The sequence below is a fragment of the Chelonia mydas genome, chromosome 8, assembly GCF_015237465.2.
Source record: "Chelonia mydas isolate rCheMyd1 chromosome 8, rCheMyd1.pri.v2, whole genome shotgun sequence".
Classification (NCBI taxonomy): Eukaryota; Metazoa; Chordata; order Testudines; family Cheloniidae; genus Chelonia; species Chelonia mydas.
Genome location: NC_057854.1, coordinates 36,901,266 through 36,929,043, shown reverse-complemented (window position 1 = coordinate 36,929,043; position 27,778 = coordinate 36,901,266). Strand labels below are relative to the sequence as shown.

The following is a 27,778-nucleotide window of genomic DNA, read 5'->3' as shown; positions in this document are numbered from 1 at the left end:
GGTTGGTTTTGCCCAAGATGAAGTAAATTAGAGTGTTTGCCTCTGTTAGGGAGACGGGTGAACGGCGGGGTTTGTCCTATGCTCAGCAAGGCACGTGTGCACCAAGTGAGATGTCCTGTTGACCTTAATGGATTAATTCATTTGTGTAAAATTAGGCATGTGCTTAAGTACCTTGCTGAATTGGAGGTTACCCTATAGAAGTTAGATCTGCACTGTGTGAGTAAAATTAACACCTGAGCGCTGAAAAAGGGCTACATCTCTCTCGTACTATTCAAGTAAAACTTCCATGAACTTCATTGAAACTGGGAGGAAGAAGGTGCGCGAGACTTCGTCGGAAATTGAGTCATCTGACCATGATATTTACTAACTAGTCTCCAGAGCCGCATGTTCATTATTTTTTCACAGCTAAATAAATTGCGATTTGGATTTTAAATCCGGGGAAGCATCTAGTGGAGTACACTGAAATGAAAGAGTTTCGTGGATTTTGAAAACGTTTTCTCTCTTAGTTCACTGCCTCCCTTAGTAAAAAGTTACATAATTTATTCTGCATAGACACCAGTATTGGTGTATCATATCTGTGGTTTTCCTGCATAAATATTTTCAAGCAAATAATCCCGAGAACATGCCGCGCTGAATTCCCTTGCATCACTGTCCTCGTTTCTACGACATATTTCTACGTTAATTCATGTTCCCAAACTCAGTATGATCAGAAAGATCGATAGACTCGTTCTCATCTATTATCACCCAGTAGAACTAATGACAAATTCACAGGAAGTTGCTCTGGTTCATTAAAAAGTGTACCAATTCTTCTGAGGTTGTTGGTTTTTGTTGTTTTTTTTTAATCTGACAGCTAAGTGATGAACAAGGTTGGTGAGACGAGGTGAGTGAGATGCTATCTTTAATTGGGTCAATTTATGCTGGTGAGAGAGACAAGCTTCATTTGACTTTAAGAAGAGCTCAGTGTAAGCTGGAAAGCTTGTCTATCTCACCAACAGAAGTTGGTCCAATAAAATATATTACCTCACCCACCTCCTCTCTAATATCCTGAGACCGCTACATCACTGAATTCGCTAAATGATGGTTTATCTAGGTATTTAACAGAATAAATCCAAAATATCACCGAACAGCCCCATTAAAAATCTAGCCATACACGTTTTGTTCCTTCACTAAACTTTAAAAACTCAGGAAATATTAAATCCAAAATACCATTTTTTCTTAGAAACGGACACCAGTCTAATTCAGCTGCAGTCGAAGTGTTCTTTATTATATTTACTGTACTCTCCAGTAAATTACCTGCCTTTTCTAAATTGCTTAAGTACATATGCGATCGTACTCTGGTGTTGACTGTGTAGAGAGAAACAATAGATAGATACGAATTTCGTATTCTCCTATTACCTTTAATTGGCATAAATTCTTTTTTATTTCTGTAATTAATCTCGATAATTATTTAGAGATCAGAGATAGTATGAAATAGTAGAGATCTTAATAGTATGAAATACTAGCTAGGATAAAAAGACAAGGGCTATCAGTCTTTATACTTCAAGAAACGTGATTGATATAGAGGGAGGAATCTCAGCATGACCTTGTATTGCACAGGTTTGTGCACTGTGGTGGTTTACACCTTTCTCTGATGCCATGGAAACTCTTGAAGACCCGGAATACATGTAAGGCGGCCCCTTTCTTTTCCCACTTCTCTCAACCTCCCCACCAATGACTTCCCATGACAATCCCTAACTTCATTGTCCACGCTCTTCGCTTTTAAAAATAAGATACCCGGGAAGTACAGATTGCTACCTGCGGCCCTATCACCAGCTATAGGTTATAATGGCATAAAAATCATCATGACTAGGTCTGCCTTTGAAAGTAAAGGTCACACAGTCTTAACTAGCCAACGATGAGGGGAAGTGTTTCTTGCAAATGCTGGTATTTTAGTGCCTAATACAAGAGATTAGTCCAGAACGATCCTCAGCTGTGCACCTCCTTGATGATCTGAGGACACAGACTTTGACTGGGAGGCAAAGAGGACGATTATGCCTGGTCTCCTCGCCCTAGCGGTATCACCTCTGTTTTACTTTGAATTCGTTTGAGCCAATTGCATATTGTCTGACTTTCTATCTTGCTGAAGTGTTGCAATAACTAACTGATGGCACTGTATCTTCGAATGCAGGTTTATCAGTCATCAGAGTATTGTTGGCTCCTAATTTCCAGGGTCTCCGGTCGCATTCATGAGAAGTGCATTCCATGTTTGCTGGTGCATTTCTCGCCTTCAAATTTTGGATGAGGACCTATTACATCTAAAATGTTTCTCAATTTCTAGAAGTTTAGGTTCTCTCTCAGATGCCCTAACAAGTGCTATAAAAGTCATTGATGGACCATATTCTTAACAGGTACGGAAGAATAAATCATCGCCAGTTCGGGTTTCATAGGACAACTGAATGAAACAGATACTTTTCATTTTCAAAATGTTTGGGTATTCACATTTTTCCCATAAAGTACTTGAAGTCTGTCAGATCCGGAAGGGTCCTCTTTTTTTTTTTTCTTCAGTAAACCACCATGGAAATTAAAAGGCTTTATAGGCAACGTACAGATGGAAAAAGATTTATTTCCACCCTATAGCTGCTTCTCTTCTAACCAGTGCTCTTCAGGTGACCTCATATGGATGCTCACATGGAACATTTCACTGGATGGTCACAATTATGTGTCAATCCATCTGGGGTGCTGGTTGCATTATTTAATCAAAATAGCCTCAAACATACTTACTGAATCAAAATACAAAAAAGGTAAGGAAGTCAAAAACAACAAGACACGCTACATTTTGTGCGCAGATCATTCATAGTCGGATTTCCTCTTCCACTCCCACTCATTCTTTCTTGTTTCATATCTCAGTAGGGCCAGCATAGTCCACACCAGACTCTTCTCTAGTGACTTGTCAACGGTATTTCTCAAAATATGTTATAAGATATACAGGACGTTGGGCAATAAATTCTTTAGTTTATAATAGGGCTGTCAAGCGATTAAAAAAATTATTTGCGATTAACCGCACACTTAATAATAGAATACCATTTATTTAAATATTTTTGAATGTTTTCTACATTTTCAAATATGTTGATTTCTATTACAACACAGAATACAAAGTGTACAGTGCTCACTTTATATTTATTTTTATTACAAATATTTTCACAGTAAAAACAAAGGAAATAACTATTTTTCAATTCATCTAATACAAGTACTATAGTGAAATCTCTTTATCATGAAAGTTGAATATACAAATGTAGAATTATGTACAAAAAATAACTGCATTCAAAAATAAAACAATGTAAAACTTTAGAGCCTACAAGTCCACTCAATACTACTTCAGCTAATCCCTGAGACAAACAAGTTTGGTTACAATTTGCAGGAGATAATGCTGCCTGTTTCTTGTTTACAATGTCACCTGAAAGTGAGAACAGGTGTTCACATGACACTCTTGTAGCCAGCGTTGCAAGATATTTATGTGCCTGATGCACTAAAGATTCATATGTCCCTTCATGCTTCAACCACCATTCCAGAGGACATGCCTCCATGCTGATGACTGGTTTTGCTAGATAACAATCCAAAGCAGAGCAGACTGAACGTATGTTCATTTTCATCATCTGAGTCAGATGCCACCAGCAGAAGATTGATTTTCTTTCTTTCTTTCTTTCCTTTTTTTTTTTTTTTTTTTTTTTTTTTGTGGTTGGGTTCTGTAGTTTCCGTATCAGAGTGTTGCTCTTTTAAGACTTCTGAAAGATTGCTCCACACATCGTCCTGATCAGATTTTGGAAGGCACTTCAGATTCTGAAACCTTGGGTTGAGTGCTGTAGCTATTTTTAGAAACCTCAAACTGGTACCTTCTTTGCATTTTGTCAAATCTGCTGTGAAAGTGTTCTTAAAACTGAGTCATCATCCAAGACTGCTATAACATGAAATATATGGCAGAATGCAGGTAAAACAGAACAGCAGACATACAATTCTCCCACAAGGAGTTCAGTCACAAATTTAATTAATGCATTATTTTTTTAACGAGCATCATCAGCATGGAAGCATGTCCTCTGGAATGGTGGCCAAAGCATGAAGGGGCATACAAATGTTTAGCATATCTGGCAGGTAAATACCTTGCAAAACCAGCTACAAAAGTGCCATGCGAATGCCTGTTCTCACTTTCAGGTGACATTGTAAATAAGAAGCAGGCAGCAGTATCTTCCATAAATGTAAACAAACTTGGCTGAACAAGAATTAGGACTAAGTGGACTTGTAGGCTCTAAAATTTTACATTGTTTTGTTTTTGAGTGCAATTATGTAACAAAAAAAAATCTACATTTTTAAGTTACATTTTCACAATAAAGAGATTGCACTGCAGTACTTGTATGAGGTGAATTGAAAAATATTATTTCTTTTGTTTATTATTTGTTTATTACTATACAAAGTGTACAGTGCTCACTTTATATTTATTTTTATTACAAATATTTTCACAGTAAAAACAAATATAATATTGCAAATATTTGTAATAAAAATAATAATATAAAGTGAGCACTGTACACTTTGTATTCTGTGTTGTAATAAAAATAAATATATTTCAAAATGTAGAAAAACATCCAAAAATATTTAAGACATATCAATTGGTATTCTATTGTTTAACAGTGTGATTAACTGTGATTAATTTTTTTAATCACGATTAATTTTTTTGAGTTTATCACATGAGTTAACTGCAGCTAATCAACAGCCCTAGTTTATAATAGTCAATGGTAATCTCGGATTCCTTCTACTCTAAAGTAACAATTATAGCGCTGTTGGATGAAATCTCATTATAATATTATTCAAGTGGGCTGCATGAAAAAGACTCATAAATTCACATGATCACAGATCAAATTTTAAAAACAAAACAAAAGGCTTGCTTTATTGTATTATAATATGAGGTAACATTTGCTGATAACACTATCGCTGGCTCCAGTCTGTTAAATACCACATCCTATGCCAAGCCCTTGAGGTTCAGTGCTAAAGGGAGGTAGAAGAGCAAATGACTGGAGAACAAAACTGTATGAGGATATAATATTCATGTATGATGTTATAGATGTACAAAGTACATTACATTACATACAAAGTTATAGATGTACAAAGTACTACATACACGGTATTAAATGCTACAAATCACAAATCAGTCATAGAAAACAAATCAGTTACACTAAACTAGGATGCTAAAAGTGAATAAAAATTACATTAATTCAATGGAGCAATACCACCAATTTACTTCGGATGTCAATGATTAATTGATATGGCTGGGGTTTTATAGTGGAACTTAATTATAATTCTCTTTATTGGAACTAGTAGTTACATATTTATATAAGTGAGAAAAATAAGCCAAAATACAACACATAAACACCTGTAAAAGCAAGCTAGTTATCATTTTAGTTGTCTAACACACTTTGATCATTCAGAAAATTTGGGGAAAAAAATATATTCTATCCTGCTTAGAGTCTATTTTCATCTCTTAGTTATTTTACAAAAGGAGCTTCCACTGTTATTTTTTTCCCCCATCATGGGCATCATTGGTCTTTCCCAAATGGCTGCAAAACTTTCTTTTCTCTCTCATTATCTTTATCATTTAAAATTTAAATTTAATAATCAAATTAGTCTCAATTTTTATAAACACAGATATTCTCTTTCTTTAATATCAGTGAGAATTTGCATATCCTGGATGTCTGTAATTGTATAAATTCAAATTTCTTAAACATTAGGGAATAGAAAAGCTTTTGGGAAAGTTCCCAATTCGTGTTTTCATTATTCCAATCCCCCATTAGTGCAGCAGCCTTTGTCATCAGTCTCCTCTTAGAGAGTAACAGAAAACTGTCAAACTAGGGCTACCAATAGTATCATCCCATTTCCCATATCAGTCTACTATCTTGTTCTTATTTGATCATAATAATAAAAAACCCACTGTTATGGTTGAGAAGAAAATCTCAACCATGAACAAATATGAACCAAATGTAACTGATGCAGAGATGAGTCTGCAAAGAGCCTGGAAAAATAGCTGTGAGAGATGTGATCTGCCTCCTGCATCTCAGAGGGAGTTAACTCAGATGCCCAGTGGTGATACTTTATATGTCAACACTGATAACTGTTTCCTTCTTCATAAACAAAGGAGAAGGAGGATCACAGATCTACACAATTCACTCTGAGTGACCCTACATTCAAAGTAGCTGTCCTTTCGAAGATGTCTTCATTTATTTTTCTCCAATCAAGAAAGAGCCAAGGCTCAGGAGCCCAACTGAGCACACATAGGCAGAACAAAGTTCAAGGAACCTAATGGAGCAGCCAAGCAACACAAAAATCAGGTTTTGAATTAGGGATGGAAATGTTCAATGGTTAACCAGTTAACTGGTAAGCATTCGATTTACCGTTAACTGACCTTAACCGTTAACCCCGCATGCCAGTCGGAGCAGCTCCATCCCAGTGCTGGCCAGAGCAGCTCCAGCCCTGGGCCAACCAGGTGGATCAGCCACAGCCCCATGCTGGCTGGAGCAGCCCCAACCCTGGCTACCCCATGCCAGCTGGAGCAGCCCTAGCCCCTGCTGCCCCATGCCAGCCAGAGCAACACCAGTCTCAGCTGCAGCTGGACAGACCCCAGCCCTGGCTGTGCCAGCCAGCCGGAGCAACCCCAGCCCTGGACCTGCAGGACCAGCCCCTGCCTTGGCCTCCCCATGCCAGCCAGACAAAGGGACCCCAGCCCTGGCTGCCCTGCACCAGCCAGCCAGCCAGCCAACCTCAGCCCCAGCTGTGCCGTGCCTGCAGGAGCAACCTTGGTTAACCGGTTAAATGATATAATTTTAATTATTTAAATGGTTAACTTTTTACATGATATTTACCATCCCTATTTTGAATACCTGCATAATTTGTCCAAATCACCCATGCCATGTCAATGATTGCTGGACTGACCACCACCTGGTGAGGTCAGTGAGTCGTGTCCATCAGGATTGCACCAAAACATAGAAATCAATCCAAATCACACAGAGGGTAATACAATATTCAAAGACTTCAATCCTCAGTGCACCAATCACTCCTCAGTGTAAAACTGACCATATACACACCTGGAAATGACAACACACGTGTCAAAGAAGCCTGGGAAGCCCTAAAACAGACCATCCATGAGGTCTGTGAGGAATCCATTGGCCTTGTTACCTGCTGCCATCAGAATTGGTTTGACAAAAACAATATTGAGATCACATCCCTTTTGAACCAGAAGATAGACCAGATATGCTTTCTGTGACTGGCAAAACCATCCATCATGCAGTCAGAAGCAGAGATCTCTCCATCAGCTCAAAGCTGAAGTTCAAAGGAGGATCCAAGAAAACAAATACAAATGGTGGGAGGACAGAGCAAAAGAAATCCATGCATTCTTTGACAGACATGATATGCGGAACAATTTATGTGAGACAAAGACCCTGTATGGACCAAGCTCATGTGGCCTCACACCGCTGAGATCCAGAGATGGTAGTACCTTTCTTAAAGATAAAGAATCCATCAAAGAGCACTGGAAGAAACAGTACCAAAAGCTTCTTAATCAGAAACTGAGTGTGACTGATGACACCATCAACTTCATCCCTCAGCACCCAGTCTGGGAAACTCTTGCCAACCCACCAACACCTAAGGAGGTCCACAGAGCAATTAAGCAAATAAAGAACAATAAAGCACTGGGTCCTGATGGCATTCCAGTTGAAGTACTGAAAGTGGTGGGAGAAACACTGACTAACAAACTTCATTTACTGCTCCTCAAAATCTAGCACACAGAAGAAATCCCTGATAACTTATGTAATGCTAACATTATCACCATTTTCAAAAAGGGAGACAGAGCCAACTGTGGCAACTATCGAGGCATTGCCCTCCTCTCCATTGCTGGGAAGATTCTTGCTGGAATCTTACTGAATTGCCTGCTCCATCTTGCTCCCTTTTGCAGAAGAATTACTTCCAGAGTCCCAGTGTGGCTTCAGACCATCATGAAGCACCAGTGAACAACATCAGGGGCTGTATATGGCCTTTATCAAGCTGACCAAAGCCTTTGACTTTGTCAACCATGAGGCTCTGTGGAAAATCATGTCAAAGTTTGCCTGCCCAAGCAAATTTATCACCACTGTAAGACTCCTCCACGACTGCCTCCATCCTGTGCAGTGGCTCTACCTCTGAGTCCTTTGTCATCCAAACTGGTATAAAACACCCACCCTTTTCTCCATTTTCTTAGCAGCTGTGAAAATGTTAACCCAAGACTGACTACCTCAGGGCATTGGCATCCAATATCAGACTGACGGCAACCTCTTCAATCTTTCTCCTCTCTGTACCAGAACTAAAGTAATATCAGCAACAATAACTGAACTCCAATATGCCGATGATTGTGCTGTAGTTGCACACCCAAAGGAGGATCTACAAACATCCCTTAATTGCTTCTCTGAAGCTTACAAAATCCTAGGGCTAATTGTGAACATTGGCAAAACAGAAGTTCTCCACCAGCCAGCTCCCAGTCAATCATAAGACCCAGCAAAGAAGATCTACACTGACAGAGAAGAACTGGAAAATGTAGAATACTTTGCCTATCTTTGCAGCCATCTGTCACAGAGGGCAGACATAGACATTGATATTCCGCACAGAATCCACTGTGCCAGCCTTGCCTTTGGCAGACTGTCTTGCTGGGCGTTCAACAATCATGACACCAGAACACATACTAGACTTTTAGTTTATAGAGCAGTGGTAATCCCAACTCTCCTCTATGGCTGGGAGACTTGGGTGACCTACAGAAAACACCTGAAAAACCTGGAATGCCAATACCAGCACTTTCTTTGGAAGATCCTCAACATAAAGTGGGAGGATCGCTGCAGTAGTGTCAGTGTCCTCACAGAGGCTGACATCTTCAATGTAGAGGCTCTGATTATCCAGCACCAGCTGAGGTGGAGCGGGCACTGTGTGCGCATGCCTCATGTACGCTTACCAAATCAATTGTTGTACACCCAACTCACCAAAGAAGAAAAGAAATGAGGAGGACAAAAGAAATGCTTTAAAGACACGCTCAAGATAAACATCAAGAGATGTGGCATCAACACCACACACTGGGAGACAGTAGCCCAGGATAGGGATAACTGGCAAAGACTTATCAGAGAAGAAACATCCACTTTTGAGGAAAATCACCTTGCCCTGGTCACAGAAAAGTGCCAGAGAAGAAAGAAAAGACAACTGTCATGCAGCAATCATGTCCCAACTTTGACTTCCAACACCATCTGCAACATCTGCCAAGGAGCCTGGTGCTCAAAGATCAGACTCCTCAGTCAGCAAAGGATCCATAAAGAATAAAACCCATGAAAGAGATCATCCTTGACCTCAAGCGATCACAGAGGACCACAAATTTCCTATGAGGTGCCTCATTCTGGCTACTCACAAGAGCAGAGTTTATTTTATGGGGGGAGCTTAGAACAGTACTATCAGCACCCCTTACACTCCTCCCCCAATCTATCCTCTACTGGAAACAAATTCAGTCAGAAACGCTCTTCCATTTTAGTGTTTCCATTTTCCATACCACTGGACACACATACTACAGTGTAAAGAATAGATTTGTTAGTCTCTAGGGTGCCACAAGTTCTCCTCGTTCTCTTTGCCGATACAGACCCTCTGACACTAGAATGTGTTTTCCCTTGGGTGTCCCTATAGCTGAGAAGCCCAGCATTTTATCACATTTACATTCCCCATCACATCTTTAAAACACTGAACTCAAATCGGTCAGTATTTTTCCGACTTTGGAGGAAAGGACAAGACTCCTAGATCCTAGTAAAATCTCTCCTTTATTGGCTATGGTGAAAGGTTTCTCATTCCACACTGCCCCTCTGTGACACATTCACAGAGAAAACCAGAAACAAGAAATTCTAATTGTTTGGGGTTAGAAAGTAAAAGCCGGTTCGGATAAAATGGAACATTATTAGTAAAGCACCTCTCCATTTGCACTTTCATCTGAATTGCTGGGTCGTATTCCTTGTAATAACCCTTTTCCAACAATTTCAGGCATTTTTGTCTAGCAGCAATTCCTATTTTCAGTGAAGTCAAAGAAAACACTAGCCGGAGTAAAGCAAGCCGGGTCCACTCCACATTTAGAGATATCACGGGCAAGTTTTAAATTCCTGATGACAAAACTGGAGATTTAAAACTGGCTTCCAACATCCAGATAGTTTATTAGCACCATCACATTTTCCATTAAAATGTTTCCAGTTGCTCTTCGTTCAACAACAGTTATTATATTTCCATATCAGTGACATCAACACAGGCTAGATTGTGGTAACTTTATTCACTTTGAATAGCCCTTGGCGCCAAGTCTCATTAAACTAAATGGAACTACTTGCGGAGGAAGATACATCTCGAAGTGTCACAATCAAGCCCTAAAAGCAAATATGAAAGATGCTGATAACGCTGATAAATACATGCTGATAATCTGGTAGAACTGTAATATGGGAAATGTAAAAATGCCTCTACTGCAAACGCAAGAGAGAAGACTGATGGAATGGAAAACAGTAAGTAACAGGTGTAGCGAGGGCCACCAATGAGGAGGAAAAGGAACGCTCTTTCAAGGCTGAGATAGAACTTTAGCTAAAGACACAGCGAAAGAGTGATACGATATTTCTACTAATAGATACTCTGAGACTATATTGATCTTGATGGAACATTTTTTTAAGAGAACAGGGTTCCACCAAATTATTATTCAAATATTAATTGGCCAAAGAACAGACCGGCATCACACTTGACCAAATATTGCACGTGATTTATCCTTCTGCTTACAAAATATCATAGAATATCAGGGTTGGAAGGGACCTCAGGAGGTCATCTAGTCCAACTCCCTGCTCAAAGCAGGACCAATCCCAACTAAATCATCCAATTTTTTTTTACCCCAGATCCCTAAATGGCCCCCTCAAGGATTGAGCTCACAACTCTGGGTTTAGCAGGCCAATGCTCAAACCACTGAGCTATCCCTTCCTAAACTATCATTTAGTTATAAAGTTTTGTCCATAATCTTGAAAGTATATATATACATAAATAACCCCACATTACAATATCCCTGTAGTAATGTCTGCCGCACACTTCAACATGGAATTTATCTCCCTTTGTATCAATGTTTTCCATGTTGAACAGGTTCCATGGTAGGGAACTTCATGCCTTGATGCTGACCCTACAGCACTAAATTAAATCTTTCCAAGCAGAGATAGCTTGACAGAAACATAGCATTTATTTACTCCCATTATCTCATAGCACAGGAAATATTAGGTCGCCTGCATGCTCTTGAAAACTGGAGTACAATGAGAAAAAGTGGATATCTTTATCTTAAAAAACTTATTCAGAGAAATGATCTCCATGCTTTCAGTTAATATTTAAAGCCTCATTATCTGAATTTTACAAACACGTGTACTATGTTCATTCAAACAGTATCTCGAAAACTGTTGGCCCTTTACATCTGGTATCCAAATATTTTGAAATACGGCAAATGGATACCAGATAAAACAGTCACAGGTGTTTTCACCTTATACAGCTGTCCAGAGTATACCTTACATGAAGAACCACTATATAAAGAAATTGTTCATTAGATGGTAAATGACGTTATTCCACAGACGAAACAAATTCCATATGGAATTCTAACCACAATTATTTAGACATATAGTAAGAAAAATTCCACATGCAGATACATCAGACTCACCTGTGCTACCTGTAGTTTCTCGTGCTCACCATTCTCTGCAGAGTCAGAGAAGTTGGGGCTGAAAACCATCAGGTCATTCTTGGCGGTGCCTTCCCCGACACACAGGTTCCGGCTCTGGCGCTGCGAATAGGACCAACTCCCCACTTCGCTCGAGCACACCACGGTGGCTTTCCCAGGACCGCACATCACTTCCGGACCCGGATGGCATCTCAGGCCAACGTACACGACAATCACCAACACAAACAGCCCGGACACCGAGCAAATGGCGATCATTAAAGACACGTTCATGTCAACCAAGGGCCCTTCGCTCCCGACCCTTTGCCTCGAGTCCCATTTCACAGCCTGCGGACTCTCCACCAGGGACAGGCTGACCGTGGCTGTCGCTGACAGCGCCGGCTCCCCATGGTCCTTCACCAGGATCACGAGTCTCTGGCTGGGGCCGTCCGACTCCTCCAAGGCCCGCGTGGTGCTGATCTCCCCGCTGTACACACCCACCCGGAAAGGCCCCGCAGCCCTGGCCTCCTGCACTTCGTAGCGAAGCCACGCGTTGTAGCCGGAATCCGCATCCACCGCTCGGACCTTGCCCACCACGTGCCCTGCGCCGGCCGACAGCGGAACCAGCTCGGGCCCTGGCGAGCCGCGGCCGGAGCCAGGCGCGGACACTGCCGGCGCGTTGTCATTTTCATCCAGGACGAAGAGCTGCACAGTCACGTTCCCGCACAAGGAGGGGAACCCGGCGTCCCGCGCGCTCACCTGGAACTGCAGCACTTGCAGCTCCTCGTAGTCAAAGGGCTGCAGCCCATAGATGTGCCCGCTCTCCGAGTGCACCGAGATGTAGCTGGACACGGGCTGCTGCTCTCCCACACTGCGCTCCACCACCGAGTAGCTCACAAAGGCGTTTTCCCGCAGGTCCGGGTCCGACGCCGACACGCTCAAGAGATGGGCCCCGGGACGGTTGTTTTCCTTCACAAACACAGTGTACACGGGCTGAGGGAAAGCAGGGGCGTTATCGTTCACATCCGCGATCGGCACCAAAATGCTGCTGCTGGCCGAGAGAGACGGGGCCCCTTCGTCTCTGGCTGTCACCAGGATCTTATATTCAGACACTCGCTCCCGATCCACGGCCTCCGCCAGCACCAGCGAGTGATAATTCTTAAAGGTGGAGACGAGCTGAAACGGCAGGTCCGGGGGGATGGAGCAGGTGACTTTGCCGTTGTCTCCCGAGTCCCGGTCGGAGACGCTAATAAGAGCCACCACTGTCCCCGGGGGAGCGTCCTCCGGCACCGGCAGAGAGTGAGACGTTATTGTTAACTCAGGGGCGTTATCGTTAATGTCTAAAACTTCCACCACAACTTTGCAGTGTCCAGCCAGTGGGGGATTCCCTTTATCCTTGGCCGAAACTTGAATTTCGTACAAGTTAATGTATTCGAAATCCATTTTCCCTTTAACCCTAATTTCACCAGAATATTCACATATTTTAAACGTGTCCTTAATATGGGGAGGAACAAGACTGCTAAAGGCATATGTAATATCCTTATAAATACCTTCATCCAAGTCTGTGGCGTTAAGTTTGATGACTAATGTCCCATTAGCTGAACCTTCTAGCATTTGGACCTTATAAACTGACTGATTAAACACAGGCGCGTTATCATTCACATCCAGCACCGTGATCATCAGCTGAACTGTGCCGGTGAGCTCCGGTTTGCCCCCGTCAGTGGCGGTGAGTAATAAACGATATACAGGGGTTTCCTCTCTGTCCAGAGATTTCTTTAACTCAAGCTCTGCAGATTTGATTTGGTCGTCGTTAGTTGTGACATCTAGAGTGAAATGTTCGCTTGGGCTGAGTTTATAGGTCAGCAGCGAGTTTGTACCAATATCTGCGTCAAACGCGCCCTCTAGTGGGAAACGAGAACCTGGAAGGGTTAGTGATTCTGCAATACTCAGGTTTTGCTCATTTACGGGGAACACAGGAGCATTGTCATTTATATCCTGTATCTCCACTTCCACGTGAAATATCCTCAGGGGTTTGTCCACTATCACCTCCAGGTCAATGGCGCACAGGGGGCTCTGGCCGCACACCTCTTCCCTGTCTACTGGCGAATTAACAAACAAAACGCCGCTCTGCAAATTTACCTCAAAATAGTCTCCCCTGCCTTTGGAGACCATCCGGAACATCCGAGACACCAGCTCCGACACCTCCAGCCCCAGGTCCTGGGCCAGGCGGCCCACAAAGGTGCCGTGTTTGGATTCCTCCGGCAGGGAATAACGGACCTGGCCGCTGCCCACCTCCCAGGCCGTGTGTAGCAGAACCAGCCGCAGCAGCTGCCCGGTTACCAGGGAGTCTCGCCGGAGAAGAGCCATCGCGGACACTGGGCTGTGCGCCGGTGCCGGTTTATAAATCAGTTTTGAACTGAGCGAACTGCAGAGTCCAGTGAATAGGTGGGATGCGGTACCTTTGAAAGCAGTTTAATTGAATCCAGTTCTCTCACATCCGGGAGCCCTCCTGACGTTTCATCTAAGGCTGTCGTTTAAATTGAAGGGGGAGCTATGTGTTTCTTTTCTTATTGAAACGGATTTTTAGGGGACAGCGACACCATGTGTCTGTGAATGTGTAAGTGAACAATTTTCAGAGTAACAGCCGTGTTAGTCTGTATTCGCAAAAAGAAAAGGAGTACTTGTGGCACCTTAGAGACTAACCAAGTGTCTCTAAGGTGCCACAAGTACTCCTTTTCTTTTTAAGTGAACAATGATTATCAATAGTTGTAACACTATTTTCTTTGTAATGTATACACTTTTTTCGTGGTGTTTTACTATTCTGATGACGCCATTAGTTTTCAGTATTGTGCTTTTTAATTTAACATTTAAAATAGTTTATATTCTTACCGGAAATTATAGAACTCTAATTTGATTGTGTGAATCTACTCCCTTAGAGACCATGGGAGTTTTGCTAGTTGCTGGCCCCTAAGATGTATTATTTTTCATTTCTGGTAATTTTCCTCGATGCCTGTGTCCTTTTTCTTTCAAATTCAGTTATTAATTAGTAAGACAAGGGTGTGAAAAATATTTTTAGAAGCCCTAGTATTTTATGTATTATTTTACAAAATGATTTACCTCAAAAGATACTCTATTATGATCTACGTGTTCAGTTACAAATAGTAGGAAAAATTCATTCGCAAACATTCAAATGTACTGACCTTCCTTCAGTAGATAAATCAGACCAAAATTTCCCACGTCTTTAAAATGTGTGAAATGTTGGGTAGTCACATCTCTATGGCTCTTCTGTGGTGAAGGAATGAGTGCTAGCCTAAGAGTGTGGAGAAATATTTTATACAAATTATATTAATATACTTGAACCTATGAGAAATAATTGAACTATATAACTGTTCAATTGTATTCATTTATTGTACCTTCATTCTGTGCTTTTCATATTTTGTCATCAGTTCGTCATCTTGTATGTGTTTATCAAAACAGATAATGGTGATAAGCACCTTAGAGATGCTTAGGCAGGAATATTCCATAAGTATCCGGAAGGATCCCAGAAGAGGCAGGAACAGTGGCCAAGTTTTTCCCATCTCTCTCTTTCACTCTCTCTCTCTCTCTCTCTCGCTAACTCTTTCGAGCTCCCCATTCCCCCTTGTATTTTATGCTTTATATAATCCACCATGACATCAAGCGATTGCTCCTGTTTAGCGCACCAAAGCAACGGTCTCTACGTTTGCCAACTGAGATGACTTAGATAAATATGAATCCCTGAAAACTCATATGACAGGTGTCTGGAGATTCCCAAATCCAGGATGCTTGTACAGAAAGCTGCTTATGATATTAACAGCTTCTGTGCACGCCACCAGAGAGAAGCAGCAAGACCCACTACAGAGTTACCTGTGGGCAAACAACGTGCAATGGACAAGGATAAGAATGTGCCTGCTACAAAGGCAGACATCAGAGAAATATTATCTGAAATAAAAATGAATATAAACGGAGATGCAAACCACCTTCAGGAAGTAATAAATATGTAGAAGAATTTACTGATAAGAATGTACTGATATACTAACTAATGTAGATAAAGGAATTCAGTTGGCTAAAATCAAGAAGTTTGATCTGGACCTTAAAATGATTTGAAAACGCAAAGAGAAAAAATAGCGTTAAGACTGAAAGAACTCACAGAAGGGATAGAAAATGGGGAGAAATATATGAAAACACTACTACGATAATGGTTTGGGAAGGAGAAAGAAGCTCCTATGTACCAAAACAGAACATGCCACGCAATGTTTCCACACGTAGATGCACGGACTCAACCTATTGTATAATTGACTGCACTACTATGAGAACAAGGAGCACCTAAAGAGAATTATTAGAGAATGGCGTGTCCCTTTGGAAGTGGAGGGACAATGCATTTCTATTTTTCAAACTCTGTCCTTGCTCACATTAAGAATAAGAAAGGCACTCAGAAGAAACACCAGATCTCTGCATTGTGCCAATGTAAGAAACTGTTGGTCCCTCCCTCTTAAGCTTTGATTTTCCCTTAATATTCATGTTATATTATCAGAACTGAGACTCAGTTAAAACCTGCTAATAATGTCGGGATCAGACTTAAAAACAGAAAAAAGAAATGAAACCAAATCGATGTGGATGAGTAGGACGCTTCCCACCATAAAGATGTATCCTCTAAGAAGGAAACAAAGAGGGGAAAGGGCGAGAGGAAAAGTATTTCAGCCTTCACAGATCAAGCAGTCAAAAATACTAAAACACCTGTTTGGTACAAATATGGGAAATTTACAAGTGAATTAGTAGGAAAAGAGAAAGTGTAGCAATGACAATAATTTTACATTTGACAAGAATGGGTAATGTTATATGAACAAAGCATGATTTATATTAACAGGAGTCCCTATATCTTAGCACCTTAACTTAAATGTTAGTGGTTTGAATACTTACAAAAAATAAAGACTAGTTATGCATTCATGAGTCTTTACAATAATCTCATTAGAAATGTGAAAGAAGAAATAGGCTATTCCTGGTTCAGGCAGGAATTGTATGTCTACAGTATGTAAGCCGTGTCTAGACTGACTTCTAAATCATTACAATCGGAGGCCAAATATGTCAAAAAAGACAAATTTGGTCAATTCATAACATTGTGGGCAAAGAGATCATCATATGCTCAATGTATATCTCTAATAGAAGAGAATAAAAATCTTTCTTTGACAAGTTCTTCCCCACTCTGCTTAGCTTTGTTTCTAAAGAGGTAAATATTAGATACCTTAATTTAACATTTAACACACAAATAAATAGATCAGACAATTTAAAGGGAAGATGAGTTTGACTGGCCTACAAATATGCAAAGTACCTTTGGAAATGTGAATTCTTGATTCTAGAAGAGATTATGTAAGAGATTGCTCCTTGTTTCCTAACCCCCTAAAGCACATACCAGTATTAGCCACATACTGATCATAGAATCCTAGAATCATAGAATATCAGGGTTGGAAGGGACCTCAGGAGGTCATCTAGTCCAACCCCCTGCTCAAAGCAGGACCGATCCCCATCTAAATCATCCCAGCCAGGGCTTTGTCAAGCCTGACGTTAAAAACTTCTAGGGAAGGAGATTCCACCACCTCCCTAGGTAACGCATTCCAGTGTTTCACCACCCTCGTCGTGAAAAAGTTTTTCCTAATATCCAACCTAAATCTCCCCCACTGCAACTTGAGACCGTTACTCCTTGTTCTGTCATCTGCTACCACTGAGAAGAGTCTAGAGCCATCCTCTTTGGAACCCCCTTTCAGGTAGTTGAAAGTAGCTATCAAATCCCCCCTCATTCTTCTCTTCTGAAGACTAAACATCCCCACTTCCCTCAGCCTCTCCTCATAACTCATGTGTTCCAGTCCCCTAATCATTTTTGTTGCCCTCCGCTGGACTCTTTCCAATTTTTCCACATCCTTCTTGTAGTGTGGGGCCCAAAACTGGACACAGTACTCCAGATGAGCCTCACCAATGTCGAATAGAGGGGAATGATCACGTCCCTCAATCTGCTGGCAATGCCCCTACTTATACATCCCAAAATGCCATTGGCCTTCTTGGCAACAAGGGCACACTGTTGACTCATATCCAACTTCTCGTCCACTGTAACCCCTAGGTCCTTTTCTGCAGAACTGCTGCCGAGCCATTCGGTCCCTAGTCTGTAGCGGTGCATTGGATTCTTCCGTCCTAAGTGCAGGACTCTGCACTTGTCCTTGTTGAACCTCATCAGATTTCTTTTGGCCCAATCCTCCAATTTGTCTAGGTCCCTCTGTATCCTATCCCTACCCTCCAGTGTATTTACCACTCCTCCCAGTTTAGTGTCATCTGCAAACTTGCTGAGGGTGCAATCCACACCATCCTCCAGATCATTTATGAAGATATTGAACAAAACCGGCCAAAGGACTGACCCTAGGGGCACTCCACTTGATACCGGCAGCCAACTAGACATGGAGCCATTGATCACTACCCGTTGAGCCCGACAATCTAGTCAGCTTTCTATCCACCTTATAGTGCATTCATCCAGCCCATACTTCTTTAACTTGCTGACAAGAATACTGTGAGAGACCGTGTCAAAAGCTTTGCCAAAGTCAAAGAACAACACATCCACTGCTTTCCCTTCATCCACAGAGCCAGTTATCTCGTCATAGAAGGCAATTAGATTAGTCAGGCATGACTTGCCCTTGGTGAATCCATGCTGACTGTTCCTGATCACTTTCCTGTCCTCTAAGTGCTTCAGAATTGATTCCTTGAGGACCTGCTCCATGATTTTTCCAGGGACTGAGGTGAGGCTGACTGGCCTGTAGTTCCCAGGATCCTCCTTCTTCCCTTTTTTAAAGATGGGCACTACATTAGCCTTTTTCCAGTCCTCCGGGACCTCCCCCGACCGCCATGAGTTTTCAAAGATAACGGCCAATGGCTCTGCAATCACATCCGCCAACTCCTTTAGCACTCTCGGCTGCAACGCATCCGGCCCCATGGACTTGTGCTCATCCAGCTTTTCTAAATAGTCCCGAACCACTTCTTTCTCCACAGAGGGCTGGTCACTTTCTCCCCATGCTGTGCTGCCCAGTGCAGTAGTCTGGGAGCTGACCTTGTTCGTGAAGATAGAGGCAAAAAAAGCATTGAGTACATTAGCTTTTTCCACATCCTCTGTCACTAGGTTGCCTCCCTCATTCAGTAAGGGGCCCACACTTTCCTTGGCTTTCTTCTTGTTGCTAACATACCTGAAAAAACCCTTCTTGTTACTCTTAACATCTCTTGCTAGCTGCAACTCCAGGTGTGATTTGGCCTTCCTGATTTCACTCCTGCAAGCCCGAGCAATATTTTTATACTCATCCCTGGTCATTTGTCCAATCTTCCACTTCTTGTAAGCTTCTTTTTTGTATTTAAGAGCAGCAAGGATTTCACCGTTAAGCCAAGCTGGTCACCTGACATATTTACTATTCTTTCTACACATCATTTGTCCCTGTAACCTCAATAAGGATTCTTTAAAATACAGCCAGCTCTCCTGGACTCCTTTCCCCCTCATGTTATTCTCCCAGGGGATCTTGCCCATCAATTCCCTGAGGGAGTCAAAGTCTGCTTTTCTGAAATCCAGGGTCTGTATTCTGCTGCTCTCCTTTCTTCCTTGTGTTAGGATCCTGAACTCGACCATTTCATGGTCACTGCCTCCCAGGTTCCCATCCACTTTTGCTTCCCCTACTAATTCTTCCCGGTTTCTGAGCAGCAGGTCAAGAAGAGCTCTGCCCCTAGTTGGTTCCTCCAGCACTTGCACCAGGAAATTGTCCCCTACATTTTCCAAAAACTTCCTGGATTGCCTGTGCACCGCTGTATTGCTCTTCCAGCAGATATCAGGGTGATTGAAGTCTCCCATGAGAACCAGGGCCTGCGATCTAGTAACTTCTGCGAGTTGCCGGAAGAAAGCCTCGTCCACCTCATCCCCCTGGTCTGGTGGTCTATAGTAGACTCCCACCACGACATCACCCTTGTTGCTCACACTTCTAAACTTAATCCAGAGACTCTCAGGTTTTTCTGCAGTTTCATAGTTGAGCTCTGAGCAGTCATACTGCTCTCTTACATACAGTGCAACTCCCCCACCTTTTCTGCCCTTCCTGTCCTTCCTGAACAGCTTATAATCCATGACAGTACTCCAGTCATGTGAGTTATCCCACCAAGTCTCTGTTATTCCAATCACATCATAATTCCTTGACTGTGCCAGGACTTCCAGTCTCCCTGCTTGTTTCCCAGGCTTCGTGCATTTGTATATAGGCACTTGAAGTAACCTGCTGATCGCCCCTCTTTCTCAGTATGAGGCAGATCTTCTTTGTGACCCTTTTTCAATGAGGCCACTATACGGCAAGTAAATGGCCAGGCCAACCTCCAGTGTTGGCGTCTTACTTCAGTAGAATAGCAGTAAAAGCCAAAAGCATGGACACTGAGTCCCCTCCAACAATGCACTTAAGCACGTGTTTAACTTTAAACCCAAGTAGTTTCATCGAAGTCAATGGGACAAATATTATGTCTAAAGTTAAACAAGAGCTAACATGTTTTGCTAGATCCAGGCATACATATCTTCCTTCAGAGGGACCCAGTACCACTGAACATTTTGAAAGGTGAGACAAATACTTTCAAAGGATGAAAAAAGGGAAGTCTTAATACCATATGAGAAACATATAAAAGAGTATGTTAGGGTAAACTGACTGTAATAGCAACAGAAAGGGAACCTGAAAGAAACTGCTTATTACCAGGAATTAAAATATTGCAATATATATATTACATAAATAAACAGAGGCAAAACGTTTTCTAAAAACTTGACAACACAGGCAGGGCAACTTAAAGCTTTTCTTACATATTAAATGGAAAGAGTCATCTGTGAGGTAAAATAGTGTTAACTTTAAAAATTAGCTTATAGACTGAGGTAAGTGAGAGGAAAGAGAAACATCATTGAAATAGAAGGTGGTAAAGTCTGAATAATAAAACAATGAAATATACCAAATGTTTGAACATTTTCACACTTATTCTATACAAGTGAAATTTAGATAAAAATCAGCTAAAAGTATATTGCAACTGTTAATTTACTTGCTTTGACTAAGAACCAAGAGAGAAGCTAAGCTAGACCTATCAGTGCAGAAGACATTCATAATATAATTTAAAAGATGCATGCTGGCAAGTAACCAGGCCTTGCTGGGCTCTTTAGTCAATATCATAAAGATTCAGCAGCAGATTTAGCATTTTATTTAACAGACTCTTAGATTCCTTGCAAATTCCACAATTTATGTTAGAAGCCCATACTTCATTGATTGTGAAGTCTGATAAAGATAAAATGTATTGTGTCTCATATGGACCTATTTCCCTACTAAATAATGATATGAAGGAATTTGGCGTGGTATTTGCCACTAGGGTAGACCTTCTGGTGGCATAAGTAATTAGTAGATACCAGACACCATTTATTAGATGTTTCCAAGTAGTGGGTAACATCTGGAGAGTTCCAGGTATAATCCATTTGGGCCAGTCAAATAGTACACTTAGTATATGGCTCTCTTTTGATCCAGAGAAGACTTGGTCAGGGAGAATGGAATTACTTCAGAAGAATACTGGTTGATGTGAGAAAAAGTTATGAGGCAGATGGAATCCCTTTATAAAACTCTTATAGTCAGATTCCAAATTAGTCATAGCTTCTCTGAACTTATTGGCCTTCAGAGATTCACCCAGAAAGGGCTGTCCCTGCCACCACTCTTATTTTTAATTGTCTTGAAACCATTTCCAAACCAAAACAAAGTAATAAAAGATTCAGTAACAATGGAATAAATGCAGGAGGCCTAAATATTAAAGTTGTACTACATACAGATGATGTTTTTATGAGGATTTTAGATCTCCTTACCCCACTGCTTCATGTTATGAATAAAATCATCCAATTCAGAGAAACCTTGGGTTTTAGAATCAATTATATCAAAAATATAAGAAAAATCAGCTTCCATTGTGCAAAAACCTTGAAAAAATATCTTACTTATTATACTTATTATCCCCCATTTGGAAACATTATACAATGTACATTACATTTCTGTTGAAAAAAATCTATTGAAAGATTTATTCAAATAAAATAAGCTAATAATAAATTCTGTGGTTTAGTACAGCCATGATGGTAAAATTGTCAACATAAAACCCTATTGAGGTATTAGAAGAATCACAGTCCTCCATGTTGCATTTTATTTGGGCAATGGTCCTTGGAGTTAATAGAAAAACTTTGTATAAGTCATTATGCAAGAAAGGTGGTAGCAGCCCCTTACCCTGTGGAACTGAGCAGCACAACTACAGATCGTGTAGCATAGAACAATTGGGATAGTAATAGCCAGTGGACAACGATTGCCTGCAGGAAACTTTCACTGACCCCATGGGACAATATTCTTCTTACCAAAACAGATGAGACATATTCAAATGAGTTCCTATTCAGCAATTTCCATTATATCAAAAACCTGGAATAAAGGAAGAGTGAGTGCCAATCCTAAACTTCTCCCTTTAGGGCAATTCGATACAATATAAGCTTTGTATGAGAAAACACCTATCCTTTTTTAAAATGGGGACATGTGGGCCTGCAATAAGTAGGGGAGACACTTAAAAGGAAAAAAAGAATGGACCTGAAGATATTACTAAGAACCATCTGTATGGAAAAGGTACCAGTGCATACTTAAATTATAGTATCTCAAACTCCAGGAAATAGCAGACATCCACATACTGAAAATTTGGTAGTGATCATTAGAGTCTTCAATGATGCAATTTCAAAATTATATAATGAAGTTGTTGAACTTGTTGAAGAAAACAAATGTAAATGTATGGATTTACAGAAAAAGTCTTAGATAAGGAATTTCCCCTGGTGCTTTGGTCCATTATTTGGCACAAGACAATTTCCTCCTTCATGTATATAACAGTAAAAGAAAATCATTTTAAGATTTACTATTTCAATAGTACTTGACATCCTTTCCTTTTAACAAAAAATATGCAAACATATATCATAAGAATATAAGAACGGCCATACTGGATCAGACCAATAGTCCATCCAGCCCAGTAGCCTGTCTTCCAACAGTGGTCAATGCCAGGTGCTTCAGAGGGAATGAACAGAACAGGGTAGTTATCAAGTGATCCATCCCCTGTTGTCTACTCCCAGGATCTGGTAGTCAGAGGTTTATGGACTCTCAGACAGGGGTTGCATCCCTGACCATCCGGGCTAATGGCCATTGATGGACCTACCCTCCATGAACTTATCTAGTTCTTTTTTGAACCCTGTTATAGTCTTGGGCTTCACAACATCCTCTGGCAAAGAGTTCCACAGATTAACTGTGCATTATGTGAAGAAAATACTTCATTTTGTTTGTTTTAAAGTTGCTGTTGATTCATTTCATTTGGTGACCCCTAGTTCTTGTGTTATGAGAAGGAGTAAATATCACTTCCCTATTTACTTTCTCCACACCAGACATGATTTTATAGATCTCTATCATATCCTTCCTTAGTCATTTCTTTTCCAAGTAAAAAGTCCAAGTCTTATTAATCTCTCCTCATATGGAACTGAAGCACACACGTGTTTTCCATTGAGTGAAAATTGTTGTTTATCTCAGCTTGTTGACATGTTGCGTAATCTCATTTTATCATATTTCTAGCATCTTAGAACAAATTTGATGTGGCTGCCTAGTACTTAAACTTGCTCCTTCCTATGAGTCCTTTTTAACAGATCTGCCATGACAACCGAACTGTGCATTTCTGAAGTAACCTATGCTAGTTATTTTATTCATACCAAACTTTTCCATGGGTAATTACCTAATATCTAATAGACAAATCATAGACAGAAATATGATAAATTAAGGTAAAGTGGGTTGAATTATAATCCAATTTGATACAGGGTAGTCTGCATTTGTTGTTGTTGTTGTGCTTAGGAGCACCAGTGATTGACCAAGACCCCGTTGTGCTAGGTGATGTACAAACACAGAAGAAAAAGACAACCTGTTTCCCTAAGATCACACAGTCCAGTGACTGCTGCCAAACAGTCTGTTCTTCCAGGTTACTACATCTGTTAATAAAAAACACTGCACAGATTTACTGTGCTACTTACTAATGTATTAGAAAGAGAACCAACTTGGAATAGCAGATTTCATTTGATAAACATAAGGAGCATTGCTTGTCATACAACCTCACTTTCTGTGTCTATTCAGTTATGGGCTCTGTCCAGTGATGTAGAATTGGAGCTCAGCGCATTGGTCCCTCACATCATCGGGCATGTGGCCATTAATTGGAAATTCAACAAGACCACATGAAAAGTTATAGCAACTAAACCCACTAATGTAGAATTTATTTTTATTTTCAATAAACAAATCATTCTCTACATTTTGAGGGGAATAACACTTCATGTTTGAAAAATTCATCCAAATATTTAAAAGATGCAAGTTTTGACAACCAAACCCGATTCTTGAACAGAATACCTAAGCATAAAATAATTAGTAAAATCAGGTTTTCATTTTGAAAAATTTGTATTTCGTTTTCTGTCTTCAGAAAATATAACATTTAGATGACTATGACTATAATAAACATGCAATTGGGGAATTCTGGATTTAGAATGGTGGGATATGATTTCCTTCTGGATTATTAGGAGGTGAAAGTCATGCTATATGACTGTGTCACTCAGCATCTATTTTCCCCTTGATTTATGACTTTGCCAAAGATTTGACTGCCATGTCAGAAAACTTTGGGCATATATCCATTTCCCAGATGAGAACTTTCACTGAAGAAAATGGGGAAGATCATGTACTCCTTATTCAGACAAAGCGTCCATTGACTTTTCTTCTTTTGGCTTCTTTGGATTTTTTTTCCAGAGAAAGGCATTCAGGATTTCGCTAAATAATGGAAATTCTCATATTATGTAAAATTTTAAAGTATTTATAATTTGTAAAAAACTTATATAAAAAATTTAAATTTCATGTAATTTAAATTTCAAAATTCAAAGTATTTGTAATTTTCAAATTAAATTATAATAAAACTATTAAGAAAATTGTCAAACATAAAGAAGATTTTTTAAAATATACAGTTAGATTATATTTTATCTAACCAAAATCTTCCAGATGCTTTCAATTTTGCCTAGTATATGAGATACACACTGAAGTATTCCATGTAGAACAGTAATAAAAAAGTAAAAAAATAAAAATGCACTATAGGCAAGTTAGAAGAAATATATAATGAATATAAAGCAGAAAAAATAGCACACCAAAGCAATGTATCCTAGTCAAAATCAGAGAGGAAGTCAGCTGTAGGGTTGTTGACAGAATCATTCAAACATTTATCATTATTTTTTCTCTATTGGTGCTCATATCAGATGACGAAAGTTTTCATCTCCTCAACATCATCACAACCTATTTTTATCCCATGCACTCTCACTTTTATTTTCACATTGAAAATCAACACCATCTCCAAGTCCATAGTTGCACACTGTGGCTTTAATATTAGTAACTTTTTCCTTCAATTCTTCATGCTCTTATCAACAGCTAATTAAATATAAAGCTGTTTTTCCTATACATATAAAATCTTATACTTTGTCTTCCTTATTGCCCTCTCTTTAATAACTGTTGAAGCAAAGATGTCATTATTATTCAGATGTGACATAAAGCTAAATTAGATGATACAGAGGATATATGGAAATCTTCGTATACAACATGGTTTTACAAAAGGTAGATCGTGCCAAACCAACCTGATCTCCTTCTTTGAGAAAGTAACAGATTTTTTAGACAAAGGAAACGCAGTGGATCTAAATTACCTAGATTTCAGTAAGGCGTTTGATACCATGCCACATGGGGAATTATTAGTTAAATTGGATAAGAATAGGAAAATTGAAAGGTGGATAAGGAATTAGTTAAAGGGGAGACTACAACGGGTCCTACTGAAAGGTGAACTGTCAGGCTGGAGGGAGGTTACTAGTGGAGTTCCTCAAGGATCGGTTTTGGGACCAATCTTATTTAATCTTTTTATTACTGACCTCAGCACAAAAAGTGGGAGTGTGCTAATAAAGTTTGCGGATGATACAAAGCTGGGAGGTATTGCCAATTTAGAGAAGGACAGGGATATCCTACAGGAGGATCTGGATGACCTTGTAAACTGGAGTAATAGTAATAGGATGAAATTTAATAGTGAGAAGTGTAAGGTCATGCATTTAGGGATTAATAACAAGAATTTTAGTTATAAGCTGGGAACGCATCAATTAGAAGTAACGGAGGAGGAGAAGGACCTTGGAGTATTGGTTGATCATAGGATGACTATGAGCTGCCATTGTTATATGGCCATGAAAAAAGCTAATGAGGTCTTGGGATGCATCAGGAGAGGTATTTCCAGTAGGGATAAGGAGGTTTTAGTACCGTTATACAAGGCACTGGTGAGACCTCACCTGGAATACTGTGTGAAGTTCTGATCTCCAATGTTTAAGAAGGATGAATTCAAACTGGAACAGGTACAGAGAAGGGCTACTAGGACGATCCGAGGAATGGAAAACTTGTCTTATGAAAGGAGACTCAAGGAGCTTGGCTTGTTTAGCCTAACTAACAGAAGGTTGAGGGGAGATATGATTGCTCTCTATAAATATATCAGAGGGTTAAATACTAGGGAGGGACAGGAATTATTTAAGCTCAGTACCACAGTGTGGACACAAGAACAAATGGATATAAACTGGCCACCAGGAAATTTAGACTAGAAATTAGACCAAGGTTTCTAACCGTCAGAGGAGTGAAGTTTTGGAACAGCCTTCCAAGGGAAGCAGTGGGGGCAAAAGATCTATCTGGCTTTAAGATTAAACTTGATAAGTTTATGGAGGAGATGGTATGATGGGATAACATGGTTTTGGTAATTAAATATTCATGGTAAATAGACCCAATGGCCTGTGATGGGATATTAGATGGGGTGGGATCTGAGTTACCCAGGAAAGAATTTTCTGTAGTATCTGGCTGATGAATCTTGCCCATATGCTCAGGGTTTAGATGATCGCCATATCTGGGGTCGGGAAGGAATTTTCCTCCAGAGCAGATTGGAAGAGGCCCTGAAGGTTTTTCGCCTTCCTCTGTAGCATGGGGCACGGGTCACTTGCTGGGGGATTCTCTGCTCCTTGAAGTCTTTAAACCATGATTTGAGGACTTCAAAAGCACAGACATAGGTGAGAGGTTTTTTGCAAGAGTGGTGGGTGAAATTCTGTGGCCTGCGTTTTGCAGGAGGTCAGACTAGATGATCATAATGGTCCCTTCTGACCTAAATATCTATGAATCTATAAATCTACGTATTCCCCAATAACTTCCATTAAAAGAAAAGTGTGTAAAAGTCAACACCAAAATCTGAACAACAAACAGATACACTACAGAAGTAGTTCAATAGAAGGGAAGGATAAGATAGAGAATGATGAGTAAAATATTACTGTTTATTATGAATATTTATTTTATTTCACCACTCAAACTTTTTACTCTTATGATATAGCCCGAAGACAGTTTAACAGAAGTGGGGTATTAAATTAAGAAATGATCTGATAAGTATACTGTGGTTTTGATCGTTTAAGAAAGCACATTGTTTTGTTTTAAATCTACTCAAAAGAATTCAGGAAAGTATAGCTACTTCTGATGGATTAGAATACAATATATAAAAATGATTATAATGTTCAAAGCGGTGTACCTTATAATCAATTAGATCTTATTGTAATAATTAGCTTTTATTAAGCCTGCCTGAATATATGTTATAGGCTAAATTATGTGGTTAAAGGACACAAGGTCAGTATAGAACTAAGGAAAACTCTATCCGATATTTTCTGCATACCAGAAACACATTTTAATGAGAGACGGGAGAGTGGCTTAAAGGGAATATATTTGGGACAAAACTATTATGCCTCTGCCAGAGTTGAAAAAGAACAGCTATTCCTTTATCCAAACACACTAGATTTAAAATAATAGACCAAATTATAGATACTAATGGTAGATTTATTATCCTCAAAGGATATTTAAATGGCAGGAGAGTTACAATAACATCAATTTA

At 40.2% G+C, this 27,778-nt stretch overlaps 1 protein-coding gene across 8 annotated transcripts in view; it reads right to left on the bottom strand.

Annotated features, from left to right (window-relative positions):
* LOC102934918 (protocadherin alpha-C2) overlaps nucleotides 1–27,778 on the bottom strand; it is a 333,845-nt gene that overhangs the window by 231,490 nt on the left and 74,577 nt on the right. Inside the window, exon 1 of one of the 8 annotated variants that reach the window (XM_037907838.2) lies at nucleotides 11,732–14,234. The exons of the other annotated variants lie outside the window; for them this stretch is intronic. Within the exon in view, the coding sequence (XP_037763766.1) occupies nucleotides 11,732–14,092 (2,361 nt within the window). The 5' untranslated portion in view covers nucleotides 14,093–14,234. Of the gene's footprint in view, nucleotides 1–11,731; nucleotides 14,235–27,778 lie in introns of those variants that run through there. 8 annotated transcript variants of the gene reach the window in all.